The sequence below is a fragment of the Thermobia domestica genome, chromosome 14 (genome assembly GCF_964235325.1).
Source record: "Thermobia domestica chromosome 14, izTheDome1.hap1.1, whole genome shotgun sequence".
Lineage (NCBI taxonomy): Eukaryota > Metazoa > Arthropoda > Insecta > Zygentoma > Lepismatidae > Thermobia > Thermobia domestica.
The window spans coordinates 200,761,219-200,787,559 of NC_137467.1; the positions used below are offsets into that span (position 1 = coordinate 200,761,219).

The window sequence follows — 26,341 nt, forward strand, 5'->3', positions numbered from 1 at the left end:
CTGAGTTCTCCTGACGATAGTGAGCCTGAGGCCAACTTTGAGATTAGTGATCCTGAGGACCTTTGAGCATAGTGAGCCTGAGTCCTCCTGAGGATAGTGAATCTGAGCCCTATTTTGAGGATACTGAATCTGAGCCCAACTTTGAGGATAGTGAGCCTGAGTTCTCCTGACGATAGTGAGCCTGAGGCCAACTTTGAGATTAGTGATCCTGAGGACGTTTGAGCATAGTGAGCCTGAGTCCTCCTGAGGATAGTGAATCTGAGCCCAACTTTGAGGATAGTGAATCTGAGCCCAACTTTGAGGATAGTGAATCTGAGCCCAACTTTGAGGATAGTGAGCCTGAGTTCTCCTGACGATAGTGAGCCTGAGGCCAACTTTGAGATTAGTGATCCTGAGGACCTTTGAGCATAGTGAGCCTGAGTCCTCCTGAGGATAGTGAATCTGAGCCCTATTTTGAGGATACTGAATCTGAGCCCAACTTTGAGAATAGTGAGCCTGAGTTCTCCTGACGATAGTGAGCCTGAGGCCAACTTTGAGATTAGTGATCCTGAGGACCTTTGAGCATAGTGAGCCTGAGTCCTCCTGAGGATAGTGAATCTGAGCCCTATTTTGAGGATACTGAATCTGAGCCCAACTTTGAGAATAGTGAGCCTGAGTTCTCCTGACGATAGTGAGCCTGAGGCCAACTTTGAGATTAGTGATCCTGAGGACCTTTGAGCATAGTGAGCTTGATTCCTCCTGACGATAGTGAATCTGAGCCCAACTTTAAGGATAGTGAATCTGAAATCCCCTGAGGATAATGAGCCCGAGTCCCCTTTGTCATCATCATAAAAGTAAATCTTTGAAAAATGAAATCTTTATAAGTTTTACGTCCTACACTTATGCCAGCTAGGGCAAAGGAGACCGTGATGATGAGAAATGAATGCAATAGTGGAATGAATAAAATGGGATGAAACTAGGAACCCCAAGAAAACCCACCCACACGGTGTTTGTCCATTTGGCGCAATCTGGTATCGAATCAGGGACCCCACGCACCAGAGGTGAACGCTCTACCATTGAACCACCCCGGCTCGATCATCATAAAAGTCAGTGGACTTGGAGAAACCCATGTTTTCAGCACATTAATGATCTCATTATTCGAAGATCGACTACTTTGCAAATTTTTCTTTGTGTTTGGGAAAAGGAAATATGAAATAGGACGGAGCCAGATGGAGTGAATATGATGGGAAAAGTTCGTTGTAATATTACTGCATAAAAGTATTTCTGTTGCTCAGTTTTCTGGTGCATTGTCCATTAGCAGGAACACACCTTTCGAGGGTAAACCCCGTTCTTTTGCTTTGATAACATCCGGTAACTTTACCAGCAGATTCCTTTGATTGTAGCCTCTTGTTGTAGGTAATCATTCAGGATCACACCTTCATGATCTTAAAACATGGAGAACATGAGCTTACTGCACTTTAACAATTTGGGGGATGAGGAACGAATACTTTTCCATGTTTCATCATTTGTTTGGTTTCAGAATCAAATAGATACACCCAGCATTCATTCATAACCACTAATCTCTTTATAAAGGATCGTTGTTCTTATGATACATGCCCAAAGGCTTTGTGCACATTGCACATGTTGCTGTTTTTGAGAAGGTGTCAAGAATTGGAGAACCACGTTACTATCACTTTGCTGATATGCAGAATGTCATGTAACATGATGTGAACGAACCCTTCCAGCTAAACAATTAATAATCAGACGTCTATCTTCAAACACTCGCTTAACTTTTGCCACCATGCCTAGATCTCAAGGAACTATCTTCTCTTGGGTCTCCCTCTAGCTTGTGTAGCCACATTTGAATGCTATGTTGCAGTGTTTCACTGTTGTCATAAAATAGGCATTTCTCTCCACACACATGTCATTTCTTCAAGTATTGTTTGTGCCCATTTTCTTTGAACATGGATGAATCTAATCACAGCTCGATACTCGATTTTGTACAAGATGCTGCCATTGCCGAATTTTGGCTGTAACATCAATACAACAGGACCTGTAAAGACACAAATTAAGACACGTATTAGTGCATTTTTTTACATTACTAGCACATTTCGCTCATGGTGAGGCTAAGAACTTTCTGGCCTTTCCCCGTAACGTTTCAATACAACATTACATTGTTAACAGTATGGTTTTTAAGCTTTTCTAAAAACTATATTTTCTTGATCCCCTAAATTCCAATTACAAACCAGGACATGGTCGCTCAATGGTAGAGCGTTCGCTTCTGATACGTGGGGTTCTTGGTTCGATCCCACCTCGCGCTGTGGGCTTTGTGGTGGACAAATATCGTGTTCGTGGGTTTTCTCAGGGTTCTCCCGTTTTCTCCCACTTTATTCATTTCACTATTGCATTCATTTCTCATAATCACCGTCTACTTTAGCCTTAGCCAGTATAACCGTGGGACGTAAAACTGGAATATTTCATTTCATTTTTCCAATTACGAACTTTGTGTCTTTTCCTTTCTTTGGTGAGCATCCATGTTTATATTCACTCTGCGCTTTGATTTAGATTCCTTAAATAGAACGATTTGTACGTAATCTGGAAAACATTCTTCATCTTATTCAAATATCGACCACCCGCTAAGTAAAAAGATCCAGTTGTGGTGTATATTTGCTGTAAGATAGTGTATCGAAAGATTACATAAAGTCAATATATTTAGACACTTGTCTTTCGAAAAACGATGGTCAATGTTACGTGTGGCAATTTGCCTAACAGAATGCAATTGAACGCATCATACAAATTTCTTCCATCCGCGTGATCGATAGTAAATATAGATTGTGTGTTTGACCTTTCAACTTCTGGGTTTGTTTGCCAAATTATCGGAAATCCTGGAGAGAGAATCCTTGATAATGTGTAGTAGTTCGCTTCCGCAATAGTAAGCAATATTTTTTGGCAGACAAGTCTTACGGAAAGTAGACAAAACAAGTGTGCCCAGTAGAAATGTTTCTCTGCAAGCATTCTGAGCATGTGAGGATGGCGGTGAGGGAACAAAATACACACTACCTCAAAAGAAATATCTTTCCTCTCTAAAATGCAAAGTGTAGGCCAAGAGATCTGTCAAGTTCATCATTTCTATATAAAGATTGCTTAATTATATAAACTATACACAGCACTGGGGACTCCACGGGAGACTCCGTTGGACACACGTCCGTGTGGTCCCAGGTTCGATTCCCCAATGGTGCTATCAAATTTTCGGCGTTCATCCAGCGTTGTGAGGTAAACTGGGGAGACGGCCACTAGGTCTAGAAAGCTCCTGATGCGTCTGTTAGAGACAGAGCGACGCAGCGCACTGACCACATGCTTGTCGTAGGCTGGACGTGGTTCACACGGTCGCTAACAAATAGCGTTGGAACGGCTCAGGCCCTTGAAGGACTGTCATGCCAGTGGTTATGGTTATTATACACAGTACTTCTAGGTTTAACAATATGTTTTGCTTCTCTGTTTATTGAGGTTTAGGGTCCTCCCTTTTTAGCATTTAGTGCAGAGTTCCTGGTTCCATTTCAGCTCTCGCCAAGTGGGCTTTGTGGTGAACAAACACCGTGTGCTTGGATGCCTCGAAGTTCTTCCGTTTCCCCCCACTTTCTTCATTTATCACTATCATCTTCGTGTCTTAACCTCGATATATAATGTGTGACGTTAAACTTTAAAAAAAATGTTTTGAGCGTCGAGGCTATAATTATGAAATGTGGATCTATATATAGACAGTGGATTACGAACCACCGTAGTCATTCAATGTTTTCCCACCCTAGTAGCAGAGACAGCTTGCAAACCGCTTGCTATAAGCTTGAATTGCAAGTCAGCCAAGGTTTGCATCCAGCTTGATTGGAAAACGTGTAAGCATGCCACAAGCTGGATTTCAGTAACGAAGTTACATGGAGCAACCTTGCATTCAGTGTTCCATTCAATCTTGACGCAAGCGTTTTACAAGTCAAGTCAATACTAATGAACGGCCAGTGACGCTCTGCGAAGGGTCTAAAGCATCACTTGCAAAGTACAACAAAAGGCAGGTTGTATGAAAGCGTGCGTTTGAAGTGCAAGCGTAGAAAGCCAAAAGCCAAGCACACGCAAATTGGCCGAAAGCTTTCTTGCTACTAGGTCAGGAATCGAACGCGAGACCTCGTACTTCAAAAGTGGACGTGCTGCTTACTAGGCCAGCGGACAGAAAATTTAGCAAAGATAGTGCTTAATTAAAAAAAAAAAGTCTCGGCACTATGTTTCCGCGCAAGACGAGACGAGATAGCATTTTCGTCACGAGAGATACTCTTTTCAATAGAAGCATAATTTCCGAGACGAGACATCACTTTACGATAACTTTTTTGAGACGAGACAGTCTCAATTATTGTGTTATGCGTATCCCTACCAGCAACAACGCCACTTTAGTTTCTTGGAAGGGGCAGATAGAAGGGGATAGAAATTTTTAGAATGCATCCACATTTTTGTATATCGAAAATGATAGTTTTATATTAATTGACCTATATTACATATTACATGTCTGGGGAGGGAGAAAACCCGGAAGGCGCTGTAGTCCCCGGGGGCTCTTGCTACTCCTTTAGTGTCGTTGCTGATCTCTATCCTGCACAAGAGTGATTTTTTTTTTATATCAATTTAATTGAGTTCAGCCCCGGGGAAAGGGGAAGACCTACCTGGAAGAAACAGTGACATTTTGTACAGAATAAGGCATTTTCCGTGTATTAAATCTTTCGTTTATTTTATTTACTTGCTTATTAGAGAAACGCAATACACCGTCATCCAGTATATTAATAGTTTGCGTTGGATTTCCAAACGTACAAAAATGCTTTTTGTTTCCCATTTGATCAAAATCTCTTTGGTTCTTGTTTTTTATCTATATTTGAGCATTCTGACCAAAGATAGGTTCTAGACCACTTACCTCAACATAGAAACTGAAGTAGGTGTAGAGTGGCCAGTTCTTATCCCGTGCTGCTCAAAAACGTATGGAATTAACAGGTGGAGTGGAGGAATGAATTTAAAATTGTCATTAAGGGAACCAAGTATACAAGAACCGTGCGATTATGGCTTCCGTACGTTGCTGATATGGAATGATAACTTCCATTCCAGGAAAAAGCTATCGTTCCATAGAGTTACTACTTTTAACACGTGTTCAAAATAGTAACTCTATGTATTGTTCAGAGAAAGCTTTCTTTGATTGTTCAGTGCTCTGTATTGTTGAGTGATTTCTTTGTGCTGTTCGAGTTTGAAAAAGTAACAAAAATTAAAACGTTAGCTCATAAAATTAAGTCGATATTTGTTACAGTTCTTTTAAAATCATTCTAATAATTCTACATCATTACTTGAACAATCATGCGTTACTTGCTCTACTTTGCTGGTGAAAATTATCAAATTTGCCCTCAGCCTCACGATTCCTGATTAATCCTTAACTTCAAAGGTCATCCTCATTAAGAATCAACATGAGGACACTTATCTGGGCCATCTGGTTGATTTACGGAGCCAATAGTACCAAGATGAATCATTATTTTACGGCAACTTTGACTTTTTTCATATCAATAAGAATGATAAACCAGTATGGGGCCCGCGATAACTCAGTAGTAGAACGCTTACCTCTGGTGCGTGGGACCCCTGCTTCGATCCCAGCTTCGACACCTATAGCCTCCGTTTTCTCCTGGTTATCCCGTTTCCTTCCACTTTTTCTTCATTCCATCATTTCGCCTCGGTTAGCCTCGAAGCATAATCGTGCACGTTAAAAAAAATCTCACTATAAATGCACTTCGCAACAGTAATATAGTATTATAAAGTTGTAAAGATGTCTCACAAAATTATGGTCAATTATCTCTACATATTTTGAATCTCAAGAATGAATTACGCGGTGGCTCAATGGTAGAGCGTTCACCTCTGGTGCTTGGGGTCCCTGGTTCGAGTTCACGCCGTGTGGTCTTTGTGGTGGACAAACACCGTGCTCGTGGGTTCTCTCGAGGTTCTCCACCATTTCACTCATCTCTCATCATCACCGTCTCCTTTAGCCTAACCGGCATAAACGTGGGACGTAAAACTTAAAAGATTTCATTTCAAGAATGAATTAGCCACAGCAAACTTATTACTTTTCCTCAAGGGCTCAACTCTTTTTTTTTCTTTTCTTTTTTACTATGACACGGGGCTCCTCGAATGAGGGACTTGGGACCGTTTACTCCACCCACGGGATGACCCTAACCAGGCACGCACCCAGAAATTTTTGTTAGGAGGAGTCCAATATTTTTTTTTGGGGGGGGGGGGTTCAATACCAGAAACCACTACGCCTTTGTAGTATTGAACGGGTATTATTCTGAACCCGAAAAGACGATAAATAATTTTAAAATACTTCCACCTATACTTTCATTATATATATAACTAGGTTGTTTTTATGAGAGAAATAGTACAGATGAAGTGTAAAACCAAATTTTCATGCTACATCAAAGATTTCTTTGTTAAACACGTATAGTTTTATTGAGATTAGTGTACAAATGTGGTAATATGTTGAGTTTGGAAGCTTTTTTGGGGGGGATTCGTACCCAGTGGACCCCTCGAGGGTGCGCCCCTGACCCTGACCCCCACTTCTGGACTGAAGTTTTTGATACGAAGCAGATGTAATAAAGTGACACCTTTAATTACGGCGTAGACCGATCGTTGCCCTGACAAAGAAAAAGTTTATTCATGTAACTGGTGCTTGAATACAGTTGTGTGCTACCTGCTCAGGGCTCTTAACTACTTTCGTTCCGATCTGAGCACTCATGGAAAAGTCCTTGCATCTCACTTTGTGTTTGGCTCCAGTAGAAAAGAAGCCTTTTAGTAGAAAAAATGGTCTCGTATCATTATCGTCTTGAAATTTGTTCCAGAATGGTGAACCAACATTTTGAGAACAAGATTTTGATGGTGTTAATATATTGCCGCCTTAAGAGCTAGCAGTTGTGAACTTTTTTTTAAAAAAAAGAAAAAGGAAAGAAAGAAAGAAAAAGCTTTGAATTGTAATCCACTCTGTTCGGTATTTTGCAGTTTCTGAAGAAGAGAAAAGAAACGGTAAAAAACAGTTCTTTCTGGAAGCCTTCTTGTTTGCTCAATTCTGCAAAAAAGTTCTTGGCTCTCCTCTTCCCTTCAATTTTCAACCCTCGTTCTTTTTGTAAAGTTGTAGGGAGGAGAAAGGCATGAGCTCAGCAAATATCTCTTCCTCGTCGCCTGTGCCTAGACCTTCCTCGTTCCTCTTTCAGGCTTATCGTCCGACGGAGGAAGATGGATTTGTTCATGCCAAAACCGAAAGAGCTTCCAAAAGAAGTTTGTCGACGGCGCGCGAGTGCGTGCTGCAAGGTAGGATAGGTCAGGCTCACGAGAGTTGCGTAGTGGCGCAGTGTTGCCATCCAACAACATCGAAGTGTCACACGCCATACTCATTCCATAATGTAAGTTCCATATACGTAGGGTTGCCAGACGTCCCGGTTTTCAATGAAAGAATTAACTGTCCCGAAAAAAGCTTTTGGGACGCATGTTTGTCCCGATTTTCGTTCTTCAGCTTAAAAAAATCATCCTGCTAGAACTAGTATGGATGTCTCACCTAAAAACGGAAGGATTTCGGAAGATTTGTGTAGCCAATTAATTTTACTAAACAAAACAGGAGTTTGAAAATCACACCCATTCTTTCGTCGTATGGGCTGTTTAGCTTCTAGAGGGAGAAAATGGGAACACCGTAGTCTAGTAGTTAAAGCTTTGGATTCATGTCCGCGTGGTCCCAGGTTCGATTTCCGGCCGTGCTTCCCAATTTTCGGCGTCCACCCAACGTGGTGAGGCAAACTGGGGAGTCACGTAAATAGAAGACGTGACGGCCATTAGGTCTAGAAAGCTCCTGATGCGCCTGTTAGGGACAGAGCGTCGCAGCGCATTAACCACGTGCTCATGCTAACCGCCAGACTTGACGTAGTTCAGCCGGTTGCTAGCAGATGGCGCTGGAGTAGGCTTAGGGTCAAAAATGGGTTGTTAGCCAAGTGGTTTCGTTTTTTATATGGGAAAAATGATTTTAAAAAGTATTCAAGAGCGAGCATATGTTCTGGCAATAATTTCTTCAATATCACTTTCAATAGGAAACAAGGTCTTTTTCCTGGTAATTAGCCTTAACTATTAGTTATTTTATACTTCAATCGGCTCAGTCGCTGCATGCTAACCACATTTAAACTGTCTATTTCGTCCGATTTTTAAACAGACGGTACAATTTTACAATCAAGCGTTTTAGCACTCCAGTGGATACCAGTTACCATACCTATTTTGCAAGTGAGGCGAAGTGAATTAAATTGTCGGTGTAAATGAAGTGAACGTTCTTGTTTCACACTGTTGGCGTCTGCTGCATAAAGTGTTTTCATCATGCCCAAGCGCAAGTGTTCTTTTTCAGGAGAAATATTCAGTGGAATGGTCACTTATAAAACGAGGAAGAAATGACTATAAAGGTTACATCAATGTAGTATTTTTCTTGCTAAATGCTTAATTTGTATTTCTTTTAGGGTAGTGTTTCTGACTCAGGCGATGACGCAACAAAGAAAATGTATCTATTCAATCATAAATAGGAGGGTGTGTTGTAATTGGTTCAATATTTAGGACATGTTTAGGAAACCAACAAATCGGAATTCGGAATAAGGAACGCGAGACAGCTCTTCTAATGTTACATTTTCACATTCTTTATACATCTCTTGTGAGGATTCATTTGTGTTAACTGTGTATAGAATGAACTAGAAAATTGTAAGTAGTACCGTGGAAAAGACAGTTAATTAATTGATCCTGATCAAATAAATGTTGAGTAGAAACCCTGACCTTAGCTATAGCCTCACATTGGTGTCCCGGTTTTTCGTTTACAAAATCTGGTAACCCTACATATACGTGTAGTTGCAAATTCCACTTTGGTCTCGATATTCTCATCGTAGGTATTCTGCCATTATTAGTACGTCACTTCCTGCAACTGAGAAGCTTCCATGCTTCACGGACTTCCGCTAACGATTTCGTTTTCACGTAAGATTTTTCTGTTTTGATGTGGTCCATTAATTGCAGTCTCCTTCTTTCTCTCCCTCTCTTTCCTCCCACCATACTCCAGCACGTCCCACATGAGACAGCCTTCTTAGCCAATGTCCCAACCAGTTTCTTTTCCTCGTCTAAATAATGTCTACAATTCTTCTTTTCTCCCTCATCATTTCTAAGACATCCTCATTGGTTTTCCGCTCGACACATTCATTTTCTCCATTCTTCTCCGCATCCACGTTTTCAAAGCTTCCAGTCGTTTTTCCATCATTTTTGCGTAATGTCCATGTTTCTAACCCATACAGTTCAATACTACACACGAAGGATTTTATGAGTCTTTTTCTCAACTCTTTATTCAGTCTCACAAAACAGTATTTTCTTTCTCCTAAAGGGTTTTTTTCCCATTCCTATCCTTGCTTTTATTTCACTTTCATACTTCATATCATCACTAACGCTTCTTTCACATTATCCAGTGATTTGCCGAATCCGTTTCCGGCAGTTTGCCGGATGAGAAGAGTACCCTTTCATATTATCCGGAGCTTTGCCGTGGATAAAAAATATGCGAGCAGGGTTGCTGTGCAACTGAAGAAACAAAACCTTGTGACACTTGTCGTGTTGTAGTAGTTGGAATGGACAGATGTAAAAAGTATCTTCTACTCGCCTTGTTAAGACAGACAGAGAGAAAAAAAGTCAGAGACACATATGGTTCATCCTTATGGTTCATGCATGATGGTTTTGCTGTTCTTCGTGCATGCTTACTGTAAGTATGTCCTCGTTCATGCAAATTGGTTGTTTTATATTTAGGTTATCCAATCAAGACAGCAGAAGAAATCACGTGACTCTTTGTTTCGTAATGCCAAGTCATTGAAGATGGATGATCTGTGTTAAATTGGACAACATGTACATTGGACAACGTGTGTGGGCAAAATATTCTTCCAACATTCATGATGAAACAAATCTTATATGCAAGTTGGTCATGCAAGTGTGTGCGTCTATGGCCCCCAATACTTTTGGGAGGACTTCAGCCCCAAAGCCCCTCCTTTAAATCCGCTACTGGCTACAATGAGAAATCACGGCGGACTACAACAGCTATAAAATACAAACGAGTGAAGCCATAGACGCTATCTATTGGCTAGTTCGGATTCTACCTTAAATTGTAGACTCACATCTCATATAGCCTCGGTGCCGAAAAGACACGTTACACTTCAATAAATAAAACAATAACAAACTAACGTAGAGTCATCGTTGTTCTGAGACAAATATAGTCTACTACTGTCAGTTATGGTTTCAGATCAGAAATGCCACTCGAATGAAACCATCTTCATTTCACTTTGCTGGCAACGTTGCTGGAACTGGGTTGGTCCAGTGAGAAAAAACACTAAAAGTCAAACGCCAATTCGGCTACTGCACACTATAATATTGTTCAGTAGGTGATTCAATTTCATCTGTTTTTTATTTGGCATTAAATCACCTATGAAGTTTATTAACACTTTCGTGGGCGTCCAATACAGAAAATTAAGTGTGCTTTTCTTTGTTCTACTTTATTTCAAGAGGAGATTTCGTATTTCATTTTATTGATTTTTTTTTGTTTTTAAGCCAGCATTGCTTAAGCATAGCAATAATACATAACTACAATAGAATGAAGATTATGCTGATTTGGAAATTGTTATGGATGGTTGTATTTCCCGACTTTCATCTTTATTGTGGATCTAGAGCAAAACGAGGACCGTAGTAATCCAATGCGGTAACTTCTCGTATTCTGTTATCGTCTCCAATCCTCCAATTCCATGTGACACAGCTATTGGTAATCCATCTGCTCTATCCTTTGAGTTATCGAATCAGATAAAGTGTTATATAGAGCAACTATAAAACTTCAGTTGGCTACGATGCAGTTCGTGACGTCATCCAGCCTCAAGGGGCTGCTGGAGATAGCAGGAAGTTTTCCTGCCTTCCAAGAGGTTAGTGCTCCCATCTTCCCCTTCACCTTCTCAAAGTGTGATCCACCCTCTGTTCTTGATTTTGGCAGAAAGCGAACGAAGGACGAATCCCAAGGAGGCAAAGTGGGAGTCGGGTGGATGTTTGTTCTGAGCAGGCTAAGAATGAATTATTGAGGAATAAATTCTGCCTGTGAATTACTTGGCGGGTGGCTAATTTTAGCCGGCCGCAAACACGAAATGGTCAGATATCGCCTTAAGCAACGGAAAAAGAAAAACAGCGGTCTCTCAGAAGAAGAGAATGAAAAAGACACAAGAAAATGCTAATAATGGAAACAATTAACTTCTCGTCAACAAATTATAGGTTTCGCAGGTTGTGAAATATGTGCCATTACAGCACCCATTTATGCCATAATAACTTCGGCTGGATACACACTGTTCCCTTTGAATTTGGGATCTTTTTTTGTTGGGGTCTTAGGATTCCTATTCAGCAATTCTCTTCTGGCTTCCAAAACCCAATAAACAGCCATGCAGTTAAGTAATTTATAACAAATTTCCATATATTAGTATTGTTCGAATTACTCGGATGCTCGTCACATGAATAACTCTCTTCCCATTATGACAGTATTTATTAATGAGGTAATTATGTTCTTTAAAATGTCGAATAAGGAATAAACGAATGTAACAGGCATAAATTCTATGGGATATTATTATTATTATTATTATTATTATTATTATTATTATTATTATTATTATTATTAGTAGTAGTAGTAGTAGTAGTAGTAGTAGTAGTAGTAGTAGTAGTAGTAGTAGTAGTAGTAGTATTCTACGACTGGCATCAGTGGCGTCGATTGGGCGTTAAAAGTGGGGGGTGGGGCAAGACATGATCTGAATATTTGTGTATCAATCTTAGTTTCCCTGGTTGTTTCTAACACTTGTAAGAAGAAGTGAAAGTATGCTGGAATTGTTGTGCTCCAATAGGTTAATTTTTGGGTTATTTTCAGTAGCAATTAAAACCCATTTTTTGTAGCTTTCTTAACTGCACGGGAAGACAAATAACCAATACGTATTCACGCAACGATAAATATTAGGTCTATATGGCACCATTTTTTCTATGAACCAGTAATACATACAAAAACTTCACATTTGCAAATGAAACTATAAACCTTAATGGGCTAATTCAAAAAAGTGGGGGCAACTGCCACCCTTTTCTCCCCTAATCGCCGCCCATGACTGTTATATACATAATTACGACTACAATCACCAATTAGAAAAATGAAATGAAATCTTTTTTAAGTTTTGCGACCCATGGTTATGCCTTATACACTAAGAAGTCGGCGGTGGAATGGGCATGTGCAGTGGTGGTTCTAGAAAGTGAAAGCCAGACCCCAGACTATGATAGATATATCATCACTTCACTATATACTTTGAAAAATATACAGGGTGTTTCAAAACAACACCGACAACGTTTGGGAGGTGATTCCTGACACCAAGATAAGACAAAAACTATAGACCAATCTGAGTGCACAAATGCTTCCTTTCGAAGTTATAGGCTGCCGAAAACATGAAAAAATGAACTTCAAAGGCCCATAGCTCTAATACTATGGGGCCTACTGTAGTCGGGTTAAGACTTCATATAGGAACTAATATGTGCCCTATCCAAATATCCATATTTCAGTATCCTGTGGTACTTCCGCAGCAATATTTATAGAGGTAGTTGGTGAGTACGTCAAATTATATGCACGTACCCAAATCCCCTCTATAAAAATTGTTGCGTGAGTACCTTCGGATTCTGACACATTAATTTTTGGTTAGGGTGCATATTAGTTCCTAAGTGAAGTCTCGATCCGACTATGGTAGGTCCCATAGTTTTGGAGTCACGGACCTTTAAATTTCATTTTTTTAAATATATATTTTCGGCAGGTTGATCTATACTTGTTGTCTTATCTTGGTCTCAGGAATCACCTTGCAAACATTGTCGGTGTTGTTCGAAACACCCTTTATAAGTAATAACTTAAATTATGTTTGTCACTTAAAAACTGGGGGGACTCGAGCTCCTGGGCCCTTGCTAGAAACGCCACTGCTCCATGTGGAAAGAAACGGAATAATTTCGAGAAAACACATGGTCACACAATGTTATCTACCTTAAGCTCATATGGCCTCAGATCGAACCAGGGACCCATCTTACCAGAAATGTGCACTCTGCCAATAAGCCACCACACCTTCCCCTTTCTCTATGCACCAATTAAGTTTCAGTGTCCATTACTGGCCTGAGATGTTGCTACTGGAAACCAAGAAACGTTTAAGGCACTGGTGATGCTATTGCGTTTAGCCTACAAGCAATTTTTGGTCAAAGATGGACTATAACTTGACAGTCCAATTGATTGAAATCAGAGCTGGTGAATGGGCACTCTTCTGGAAATACAAAGTCCAGTATATCCAGCCAAAACTACTCTTGGATAATTTAGCCTTATGGAGTAATTTACAATCTTCTTGCAGGATCCATTTTTTTAATAGGCCGTCAGCTGCTTGGCCACAGCCCAAAACAATTTTTGGAAGACGTTGGGGAAAGTTTTAACTCTGCCTCTATACAGAAATGAAGTTACGCCACTGACATGAATGGTAAAGATACTCGCCAGTTCTGTGGTGATTGGCTGGATAATGCTGAACCTAGCTATTGGTTGGATTGCAGTTAAGCATCCCTTTGCAGCACCGCGACTATATGAGACATGGGCCTACAGTTTAAAGTGGAATCCAAACCAGTATATGATCAATTTTTAAATGTTTTCCCACTGGGAATAGAAAACGGGGCTGAGGGCTCCGTGCCACTAGATCAGCGGGAAGGGCGCTGAAGCTAGCATTTTGCTTAAGCTGTGAAGTAAGAAAATTATCAACGACTAGCAGCGTTCACCCCGCTTCGCTGCGGTCACCCCGGAACGCAATAAACTTTGTTACTTAGATAATTTTTACTTTTTCGCTTTCAAGTGATATGATAAAAACCATAGAAGATTGCAGTAAATGTTAACATTATATCGCCTGTCATTTATGTTAACCCGCCCCGCTTCGCTGCGGTCACCCCCGAACGCAATAAACTTTGTTACTTAGATAATTTTTACTTTTTCGCTTTCAAGTGATATGATAAAAACCATTATAACGCCTGTCATTTATGTTAACCCGCCGAGTGACACGGTCTTGCGGGTTGCATATACATACGTTTATTTTTATACCTATGATGAACTAACAAAGGATTTGTACGTAATGGACACCTGAATGGTCAATTATCTCAAGACACTGGTAATTGAAAATTAAAGTGATATGATAAAAACCATCTAGGGTCCAAATCCTAATAACCCCCCAAAAATAAAAGAAATTGGTTCAGCCGTATTAGCGTGATGAGCGGACAAAGGATTTGTACGTTCTCTTTTATATATATAGACTAGCAGCGTTCACCCCGCTTCGCTGCGGTCACCCCGGAACGCAATAAACTTTGTTACTTAGATAATTTTTACTTTTTCGCTTTCAAGTGATTTATAGCGCCTGTCAGTTATGTTAACCCGCCGAGTCACAGGGTCATGCGGGTTGCATATAAATACGTTTATTTTTATACCTATGATGAACTAATAACAAAGGATTTGTACGTATGGACACCTGAATGGTCAATTATCTCAAGACACTGGTAATTGAAAATTAAAGTGATATGATAAAAACCATCTAGGGTCCACATCCTAACAACCCCCCAAAAATGAAAGAAATCGGTTCAGCCGTATTAGCGTGATATATTAAATCGGTAAGCATCTTGGAATAGTCCACTGTTCTAGATTCAATAACATTTGTATCCTTTGACAAAAAGAAGAAAAAACGAGAGGATAAAATTACTTTATTCAAACTGTATCCATTCTTCCAAATTCCACTTGTATTAAATACATAGGCCTACATAAACCATGATTAAGTTTACTAGCTACTTCAGGGCCGTGCCGTGGAAAATCAGCGCCCGTGGCGAGAGTATACAACAGCGCCCCCATACATATATTCCAAGCAATTTTTCCTATATTTTTTCCCCTTTTCTCCCCAACGGCACGGCCCTGAGCTACTTGTCATAAGTTATAATATGTTATTCGTATATTTCGAACTTATCCTAAATTCAATAGCATTGCGTGTGCAATTGCCCCCTTAAATGTAAACTTGGACATCCATCAAATAACAGTCTTAAACAAAATGTGTTATAAAGACAAAAAATTGTCTATTTCGCACGATTTTACTAACAAGTGGAGAATGCTCGGTAGATCTTGTAAAGAGTATTTTGACAACTTTAAATTCTGAAGAAACAAAGGTACACTTCAAACTTTCTATTGAAGACGAATACACCAAAAGCAAAATACATTTACCAGAAAATACATCACAACTTTTCTTTTAAACTGAAATAATTATGCACCTATCTTGCAGTATAAAAAGACTTGTGATCTCGAAACATTATGTACTTGCTCCATTGTGTAGTAAATCCTTTGAGTTAGACAATCATAATTAATATGTAATTACTCTTGGTGTAACCTATATTCGTTGTAAATTGATAAAGAAATGGATGTAACCAAGGGCACCCATGTTGTGGTTTCCAGAGAGGTGCAAGTATAAGCGACATTTCAAATATAGTTTCAAATTTTGCGGTAACTATTCTAAAAATTCTATTAGGTTTTCGATTTTCCGAAGTACAATTTCCTATAGGGACAAGCGCCCAAACTTTGTCCCCCTCTGATGGGCACCCTTGGATGAAACTTATCAAGTTATTGTTTCTGGTTTAATAAAATTCTCTTCAGTTGTTTCTTCAATGCCTTCTAGAGAGTAATGAGACCGAGTTTCTTCAGAAGGGCAAAGGGTGGTTAGTTTGTTGGGAATGTTTAGTAAACGATCTCTTTCTCGCTAGTTGAGTCTCAGCTTCAATATTACGGATCTCTGTACAAGTGGACAGCTGTTTGAGTGTTGCGTAACGGCTAAAATATAGAACAGCGTCGATCAAATTTTGTGTTAAATTTGAAAATACGCGGTCGAGACGCTTGTTATGATAAATAAATCCTACGGGAAGAATGAAACGTGGGTCTATGAGTACGATCAGGACACGGAAACACATAACTTTGAGTGTTAGTAACGAATCTCTCCACCGCAAAACCTATGTTCTTCACCATGGCAATGAACCGAGCCATGAGTTGCTTCTAGTAAGAGTGTTTTTGGCTAAACAAATAGTGACACTCCCTAATCTGCCTACAGTCTGGACTTGAACCCAGCTGACTTCTTAAAGGTTCACCTACTCACATTTAGATTGAAAGAACATTTTGGAATTGCTTTGAAATATGTAAACTGGCATAAGAACTTTTTTTTTTTTTTTAAGCATCCCTATTTAAGACTTCCAGCTGAGCTACGACGAATGGCAGCTGTTCATTGACTGTCAAGGACATCATTTCGAAGGCATTTTAAGTGTATGTAAGCGAATCTTAAAAGAAACTAATTTTATGTCATCCGTGTCTGAACAGATCTTGTATAATCAATTCTTACTTCTCGATTTTCGATTGTGTTTTGAAAGTCAAATAATGACATTCCTTTTAGGAAATATCTTAATACTTTATTTGTTTAGAAATGTTCATACATACACATCCACAAGTCAAAGAGGTGAAGATTGCCCCCTTTATCACACGACTGATATCCTCCACTGATTTCAACCAACCATCTTATCAGTTAATGTACTGTATGTATTATAATATGTAGATTTGTTTAGTTAGTACTCTCAATATATCAGTCTGAATGCTTCAGTAGTTCGAGTATTCACGAGTTTGTTTTGTTTTCTTTTCAGGCATCGTGGCTGTTGGCAGCCACACCCGGAATTTATCAACAGGAATGAAGGAGACCAAAGAATCCGACGCAGGTGGCAACAGACTTCAGGCGCCGAGGAGTCCAGATAGCCCACCTGAAGACTGTACATCACCCAACATGAATTCTGCTGCTGCAGCCGCAGCCGCAGCCTTCTCAGGTCTTGGCCACGGCGCTGGACTTCCTCTTCTAACCAGTCAGCAGGCAGCGGCTGCTGCGCTCTTTGGAGCATCGCATGGTTCCTTACTCTCAGCTGCTGCTACGCAGATGATGGCAGCGAGTCCTTTGAGGCTACCCCTTTTGCCAGCTACTAGTCCACCTGTGTCAGGTATCCCCGTTAGTCTACACGCTACCTTCGCCTCTGGCCCAGCGCTATTTCAGCACGGGGCTCTTACAAGAGGTGCGCTGTTCAACTGGTCTAAGTTGTCGTCCGCAATGACTGGTCAACATCACTCATCCCCTCCTCCGCCGTCATCGCCCTCTCCGAACTCCTGCCACTCTAATTCATCGACGAATGGGAATAACAATAGGAACGGCCCCCACAAGATTTCAAACAATAAGTCGAGGCTGATTGATGGAAAGAAGTCAAAGTTAGAATCTCAGTTAGAAGCGACGTCCATAGAGACAACGCCAATCGCTCATTTAGTAAAGCCAGACACGCTTTCGCCTCCAACGTCCGGTTCCTCTCCTCCGTCCAATGGAAGCAGTCACCATGAGTCTTCGAACGGTAAGAAGAGCAGTGGCGAGAACAACAACAGAGAAGGCGGCAGAGATAAAGTGTTTGTGTGCAGTGTTTGCAATCGATGTTTCGGATACAAACACGTTCTGCAAAACCACGAACGGACTCATACGGGCGAAAAGCCCTTCGAGTGTCGCGAGTGTCACAAGCGATTCACGCGAGACCATCACCTCAAGACGCATATGCGCCTGCACACGGGCGAGAAGCCCTACCATTGCACCCATTGTGAGAGACAATTTGTGCAGGTAGCCAATCTACGTAGACATCTTCGCGTACACACGGGAGAGCGTCCGTACGCCTGTGAACTGTGTACATCTCGTTTCTCGGACTCCAATCAGCTGAAGGCGCATATGCTTATCCACAAGGGAGAGAAACCGTTCGAGTGCTTACGGTGCAGCGGAAGGTTCCGACGGCGTCATCATCTCATGCACCATAAGTGTCCCATGGACGAGAACAGCTTGGGTAAACCGAGGCGAGGAAGACGTGCAGCCAAGATAATTGTAAGTCCAGAACTAGAAGCAGATGAATCGTCTCTGAAAGATGTTGAGGAAGACGACGTGGACGAGGACGAGGAAAACGCTCAAATGTTGTTGGATCTGGCTCCATCTGCAATGCCGCTCCTGTTGGAGAAGAAAAGGGAACGCAAGGCACGAGAAACACGGCGAGTGATTCGACTTCATCACGAGGCTCTACCTCCAGCCGTTGCTGCCACTATCACTTCTCCTGATACAGTGACCTCAACCATCCCAGGACTTATGCCCACTCTTCCCGAACAGACAGAACCCGAGGACCTGTCTATGAGCACAGGCAACGGCGGAGTAAACCTCAGGCGGCGCCATCCTTCTGCCTATTCACACAAATTAGGTGATGATGCATCGGGTGAGGAATCAAATGGTTCGAGCACCGAGTACAACCACAATCACATCCACTCAAACCACAATAACCATCATAACAACTTCCTCGACCACCGTCATCCGAAGCTGAGAAGACATCACATGTTGCAGACGCCAGGAGAGAACGGAACAGCGGAACCTCTGGGGCTGGTGAAGCACACCGTCTCCTAGTTGTTGGATTCTCAATACCACTTGATGTTCCTCTGGTTTTTAATCTCGTACGGGTATTCTTCATCCATAGTCAACGTGTACAGTAAGTAAGTAGATGAATCATGTAAGTTAAGTAAGAATTCGATGGTGATTTGAAGACTCTTCCTTCTCTCATTTCACAAAAGAATTTCATTCCAAAGAGTAAATGAGGAAGAAGGCTATTATCAGGGATAACGCATGTCGTTTTCTTCTTTTATAATACAAAGCAGAACTCTGTTAGTCAGTAATTAAAATATTGACTCGAAACATGTCTGCGACGTCTACAATGTTCCTTAGTATTGTGTAAAAAGAAAAAAAATCTTGTACAGAAAGAATAAGAGAATTAGTTCCAGATTACTTGCTTCTAAGATTTTTGTATACAAGAAGTATGTTGTCCCTCGTTATAGTCGTATCATGCTTCTGGGTCAATGTTTTTTTTACAAAGTTTCTCTGTTTTCAAAAGATTTTCCTAGAAATATGCTTTGTTATGTTTATATCCATATTCTTCTGAAGAGTGCTTAGGTTCCCTCTAAAAAAAAATTAAAAACAAAATCAAGGACAAGAAAAAATCGAAGATAATTCAAATCTGAATTAAAGAAGGAAAATTTTACTTTTATAACACACTGCTTTGATTGGTTCCCTAATAATTAGAATCAATATTATTGGTTGAAATTTGATCTAGCCAGTAGAAAACAAATGCATTTAGTAGTAGTACGTAATTCCGCCGTTTCTACATAATAGCATGTGAGTTACGTCTAATTCGTGCTTTCATCTACAATCACAAAATTCTAGAATAAGGGAAGTCAGATCGATCAAACATTAAAATCTTATCATTTCAAAATAAGGAAAGTAAATGTATCTTTAGTGCTCATTTATGCATAAAGAATCAGTGCACTTGGGTAAGTTTTCCACCTTAGTTGGGAACGATTTTTCTTTTCGAATGTGAATCTCTACACGAGTCGCCACTGCAAGTAACAATATTTAGGACGGTACATGAAAATATTTCAAAATGTTGTTTTTTTCTCTCTCTATTAATTAGTAACGAAAGTAAGACGAGCAAGGCCATATATTTCGAACATTGTACGAGCATTTGCAGTAGCCTGCGTTCAAGCGCAAAAATGTATTAGGGACTTCTCAGAATGTAATCAAATGAGACTTCGGTTGCTCTGTAGGTAACGCACATAAAAATTTGATTTCCATCATGAGTATTTAAACTGATATCCATAGTCAGTGGCGTACGCAAGGAGAAGAAGTTCGGATTTTAAACCCCTATTGAGCAAGATAGTATTGAATTTACGAATAATCACGCTTGCTCTTAATGAATATGAAATCGAGTTCTTGAATCCCCTTGATGAAATTCTGCATACGCTACTATCGATGGGTATATATATTGAGGAATCAAATATGTCTAAGTTATTTTTACTCTTCTTGTATTCAGATTAGAATTGTCTTCAAAAACTGAAAATGGTTTCAAAGCGAAAGAAAATAATCTCTGTGTTTGCTATTGAACACCGTTGTTGGCAAACGACTTAAGGGACAGAAAGGGTAGTTTTGTTGTGAAGTGCTAATATATGTATGGACAAAATGAGTCTACGCACATACTATTTACGGCAATAGCTCCACCTTCTAACTTTTACGATATTCTTGAAATTATACGATATAACGATAGAGAATTTTATAATTAAAAAAAAAAATTAATTGCTGTGGCGTATCGAAGTTACCATTTCTACTAAACTTACTATTGACCTCATGGTTTCTCTCCTTCGCTACGTAGTAGGAATTGTTAGTAATTTATTCATCGAAGCTGAGAAACGAGGACTTTGTAAGGCAGGCTATCTGGAGAGACAATATTTTCACAAAAGCTGAGCAACTTTAGCTCCGAAACTACACTGAAACATGTACTTACATAAATTCTGGTCATTCTTCGATCATTTACAGGATAGCTGAAAACTTGACTTGTTACATTTCTTATAACTCCAGTTTTAGGGTCATATTTTTGCCTGTCCAATGAGGGAGACTTCGTTGGGATAATTACTTTCATTCCTTCCATAGGTAGAAGACACTAACCAACTCAGGGGGCATTTTTTTAAATCCCTCTTGGATGAATCAGTAATGATGGTTTTGTCATATTTGAGGAATAATTTTATTGAATTGTGATTGAAATTTTTAGGAAACAATTATTTTTAAAATTAATGTAACTTCGTTGAATAGTGTTGGAGATGGATCGTGTGAGCTAAAGAATACTATGATGAAGTAAATCTGAAAACTTGTAGTTTCGCGTGGTGAATCGATCTGAAACAAGGCAGTTCACCAAAATATGTTCCAAAGTGAGATCTAAAGACGAATTCTGTCCATATTCCCCGAATAGGATTGAAGTGGTGCTGGATCGAACGAAACGCCTGAGAATTGGGGTTGCTTGCTATTTCATTTACTTTGCTGTGTGGCAGGCGAGGGCTAGAGAAGGGGGGAAATAGTGGTAGAAAATGCGTGGTAAAAGAAAAGAAGGAAAAAAAAGGTTTTGAAAAATAAAGTAGTGCTTTCCTTCTGCCGAAGAATATTCCTCCCCCGACTCCCGCTAAGTGTTGGTGATGGTGCATCGCCCTCTGCTGGCGTTGTTTACGCCATCGCCTCTGCTTCGGTGTGACCTGAGGGGCTGCAATTGAAACGGAAAGGAAATAATAAAAAGAAGGTGAACCTGAATCAGAGAATTGAAAGCAAATAGTTTCTCACAAGGAGATGCGAAGTACATTTTTCGTAAAATTTGGTGGAAAGTTGAGCAGGCATGCTAATATTGAATAGGGTCAATGAACTCCCCAACAAAGGAAGATGAGAGAACAACAATGTATATAGGACGCTGTTTCAGGTTACTCAAAAATGTTGTTTTTTTCTTACCTTTTGGATGGTGAAAGTGAAAGCTGTGGGTGGGTAGGTATTTTGGGCTCCCCCAACTTCTATATTTGTCCTTCCAGTTCAGGTTGAATCGTGGGAAAGACATAAGAGTACGTATGAACGGGCATATTGTAAAGTGACCGAGTTTAAGTTTTAAAGAAAACTCTTGTCGAGTAGTAACACATTAATTACACATAATTTAAGAACACATATCGTGACTATTTCTAATTACATTACAGAATTTTCATCTTCAATTGTAAATATATAATAGTTCCTATAGACATGTATTTTGATTTATCATTTATCACCAGTTTTTACCTTCTTTTGTTCAACAGAAACCGTTGTATTCAATTGAAGCACCTATTCTCATGCACCTATTCTTCTTTTTTTCTTCTTTTAATTGAAAGTTGATTAGCTCCTCAGTTCGAATCCCGAAAAGATTAATTTACTAAAATAGTCAACAGCGACCAAATCTTTATAATTCTATTTTTCTATTGGTTTGCATTTTTTGGATCAAAAGATCCAATATATTTCAACGAAAATTTTCTTGTGCACTAGCCGGTATAACCGTGGGACATAAAACTTAAAAGATTTCAAATGATAAATCGATTTCAAAATCAAAATAAACATTACATTGATTTCTTCCATATGTAGACTATTTAGTAGTTTTAAACTGTACCGGCTTCGTTAAGCAAACTATGATAAAGTTTCATAGTTTATGTATTACAACATAGTTATATAGTTTTCACAAAACATTTATCATGCACGATATATAAGATTTTTATTTATTTATTGTCAAACAACAGGCTATAAGCCAGTTACATGTTTGTAACTCTTGACAACGGCATTTCTAAATTTCTTAGACGACATATCACATATACTATCCAACATTCTACACTGTTAAAAATAATTTCTTAAATTTGAGAAACCTTTTCTTATCTGTGCACCAAGACAATATTTTCTTAGAAATGAGATTTGTCAATTCTCATTCATAAGGAAAGTAACAGTACATTTTCTTGTTTCGCTTTATTCAACCTCATCTACTTTTCTTCATTTCTCATTAATGGGAGTTTCAGACTCTTGTTTCTAAGAAAACAAATTCTCGGTGCACAGGTAAGAAACGGTTTCTCAGATTTAAGAAAGTATTTTTAACATTCTATTATACAAAGTTGTTGTTCTCTAGATTGGTGATTTAATCAATATATTAGTTTCTGATTTTTTACAGTACTAGAAGTCAGTGTTTTTATAAAGGACGTACAATTTGTTGATAAGACGTTCAGAGTTCAGTAAACAATTTTAGTAAATAAAATTGAAAATAAGAACTAGTTACTTTGTTTTTTGAGTCCAAATAAATAGAACCTAAACACAAATCAGGATGTCTACCAAAGTTCCAAGATGAAATTTCGTGACAGTTTCTTTACCAAGCCATAAAATTTCGTAACATTCTTCAGAGCGAATTTGGGTGCGAATTGGGTCAAATTTTCATGCATGCGACAGAAGCATACTTTGCTTGCGATTTGATAGCGTCTAAAGCCGACCATAGACATTTTTGGTGATGAATTTTGACGTTTTATAGAACAAAATTTTCCAGTCTACTATTTGTACAAATAAAAAAAAAATCGTGACCGAAAAGCTAAATTTCGTGATTTTTTTCTTGATTTTCATGACTGTTTTCTGATTTCGTGACCGATAGACACCTTGAAAAATGAAATAATACTCTGCGAATATATATAATTTGAAGTCTGTCACACCTAGCTCAATCTCCTATATATAATAAATAAATGGTATAATAATAATAATAATAATAATAATAATAATAATAATAATAATAATAATAATAATAATAATAATAATAATTGTAGTATTTGATACGAATAATTTCTCTTCAATAAATTCTGTTTCCTATATTTAATGTTTCATTGTAAGTTTCAATCAGATACTATATCCTGCAAAGTAATAAGGCGTGACTATAGGTACTCATGTGCAGTAAAAGAATATTAGCAATTCGCGATGTGGGTTTTGTACTAAGCCTTTTACAGTCTTAAGATATATGAGTATTTGTCCTTGATTTAATCGTATCTTGCAAATACACAGCCGGGCAATTAACATGGTTGGTGTATATTTAAAATGCGCTTATGTACATAGTGTGTAGCATGTAAAGAAAAAATGTTTCGTGAATTAGCCTTTATGTGCAATAAAATCATATTGATAATATTGTGATTTTGTACAGTTACCGGTGATATCAACTAACAGGTTCCTAGCTACAGTAGTTAGCAAGCGTGGTATTATTGAATGATTCCATTATTTATTTAATTTATTTTCATTTTTTTTTTTTAATTTTAATATTAGAGGGAATCTTGAAATAAGCACTCTTCAAAGAAACATAAATAAATTTCCAAGTTCCAGTAAATGTGATTCAGGATCAATTAGGTACGATGTCCTGCCAGAAAAAAAAAGTAATGGGACAATCAGTCAACTTTCTCAGTGTATTGTTAAATTACCTCTGTATATATTTTTAACCGGTGATAAGTCAGTCATTGTACGCTAAAAAAATGTGGGGCATGTTTAGCAGAAGGGGTCCAGAAGTACGTAACGAGATAGGCCTACAAAAATTTACAGGAGAAATGGATGATGCAAGTACTTAGATCTAACATAACGTAACAAAAATCTAACCTAACCTTAGTAGAAATAAGCGAAATTCTTTTTTGTAAATTATGCTGGACCCCTACACTAAAATAATCTAACGGCTGATATTTAGTATTTCCCCCAATCTTGCACATATAAGATTTCCAGTGTTACTTACTTCACAAAATATAGCTCAGCGAGTGGAGAGGGGTTAGAAGCCCCGCAAGGACCGTTTTTTTCTACCTTTATCACAACTTTAACAAAAACCAAGGTACTCTGTTCTGGACCCTTGAAACGAGTTGGGGGAGATACTAAATGCCTTCCTAATCTAACTTAATGTGAACATAAATTATCGAAATTGCAACATTTTTTAGAAAAAAAAATGCTGGACCCCTTCTGCTAAACATACCCCCAAAATGTTGTTAGTTTCTTTTCCTTTTTTTAATTATGTGACAGCTTCTACACATTGGAAGATAATTCCTTGGTTCCAAGATTCAGGTTCGTACATTAAGAAAGTGTTTTCCATTTGCTTTTTGTTAATTCTGGTTTCTTGACATTAGCGATCTTGCACTAACTTTATTATTATTTTTTTAAGTCTTCACATAGAAATATATTATTATTATATAAAGAGAGAGATATATATATTAAAATATTGTGTATTTGTCAGGATTTTTTTTTTAAAGATGTAGTGATAATATGTTTAGTTATCACAATTTGAGTTTCTGTACATATAGTGAGATTTTTCTGTACAAACAGGGTGTTATTTCTATACTAAAGGACCAAGCAAGTTTTTTACACGGGTATTGTAGATTTAGTGAATATCTTGATTTTCTTTTATTATTATTATTACTATTTTATTTTATTCTCAAAGACTTGGTGCGACTTATTATATCTCTTGGATTCACAAAAACATATTTTAAATGCGTTTTTGACAAATAACATTCCTTTCCTTCGTTGAACCAATAGTATTATCTGTAAATTATGAAACAGGAAGACTGACTTTTTACATTTAATAATCTGACAGTAATAAAATGTGTCACTGCTCACTTCCTATTATAGAAACTGTTTACCAACCAAAACAGTTGTTGTACGTACTTCAAGGACAGATTTATTACTATTTTAAAGATATTGTTTTTGTGTTGTGTAATAATTCATGTTGTAGCAAGTGATTTTTTTGTCACTTATTAATGTAATTACATCTGTACTTACCAGATGAACGAAAGAAAAAACTTGAAATAATAACTGTTTCCGCGCTGTCACACTGCAGTAGACAAAAGAATATCACTAATTATTTTATTTTAAGTGTTGCCAGAAACAAACTATTCTTATCACTAACCGTTGTCAAACTTGTTTTTCTTCTTCGAAACGTTTTACAAACGTGAATTGCGTTGATAAAATAATCTTATTATAAAGAAGAAAACAAATGACGATCAAACACCACAGCAACAACAACTCGTATTAATAGTGCAAAGACATGCAATGTAAATAATTTCTTTTAGCCTCTATAAGCCCACGTAGCACACTTAAAATATTTTGAAATGGGACAAATTTTAACTGGTCTTAATTTTTGAGAAAATGTATGTAGATGCTTCGAATTGTTCAGATTATTTTTCTGCACTTGAAAGAGAAGAAAAAAGTTTTTTTTTCGAGGGGCATTTTTTATCTCGGGGTTTCTCAACCTAGGGACCGGGACCAGTAGGGAATCATGAAGGCAGATGAAATATAAATGCAATTCGGATCTACTGTAGTAGTTAAAAAAAAATAGCTTATTACAAACCGGAAATTAGTTATGAGGGTAGTTGGAAAGGTGTGACAAAAGAAGGTCGTGGTTGAAGTAGGTTCAAAAAGTCTGCTTTATCCTATTTGAAGTAAGTATTAATCGAAGTTAAGTTGTAAGTTTGTACCAAATGAAAAAAAAAATCTTAGATTTTTTATGTTATCTGAAATATTAAAGTTTCAAAATTGTGAACTTTATAATCACACAAAGAATCGGATCGAAAATCGTGTTGAATTCAATATGTAGGCATTGATCTCTGATCCACTGTTGTACATATTTCATTTTTGATATGATCCAGATGGTAGTCCATCTCATAAAACATTTATATTATTGATAAAGCTGCCTCAAGGAACCGAACTTGGAACTACTTGCATCAAATATTAAACATTCAGTGATGGGGTAG

General features: G+C 38.4%; 1 protein-coding gene across 4 annotated transcripts in view; it reads left to right on the forward strand.

Moving 5' to 3' along the window:
• LOC145670524 (uncharacterized) overlaps window positions 1-25,390 on the forward strand; it is a 341,846-nt gene extending 316,456 nt beyond the window's left edge. For all 4 annotated transcript variants that reach the window (XM_081739300.1, XM_081739299.1, XM_081739298.1 and 1 more), the window contains one exon: window positions 16,810-25,390. In XM_081739300.1, the coding sequence (XP_081595426.1) occupies window positions 16,854-18,629 (1,776 nt within the window). In that variant the 5' untranslated portion in view covers window positions 16,810-16,853 and the 3' untranslated portion in view covers window positions 18,630-25,390. The remainder of the gene's footprint in view (window positions 1-16,809) is intronic.
• Window positions 25,391-26,341: the final 951 nt, after the last annotated feature.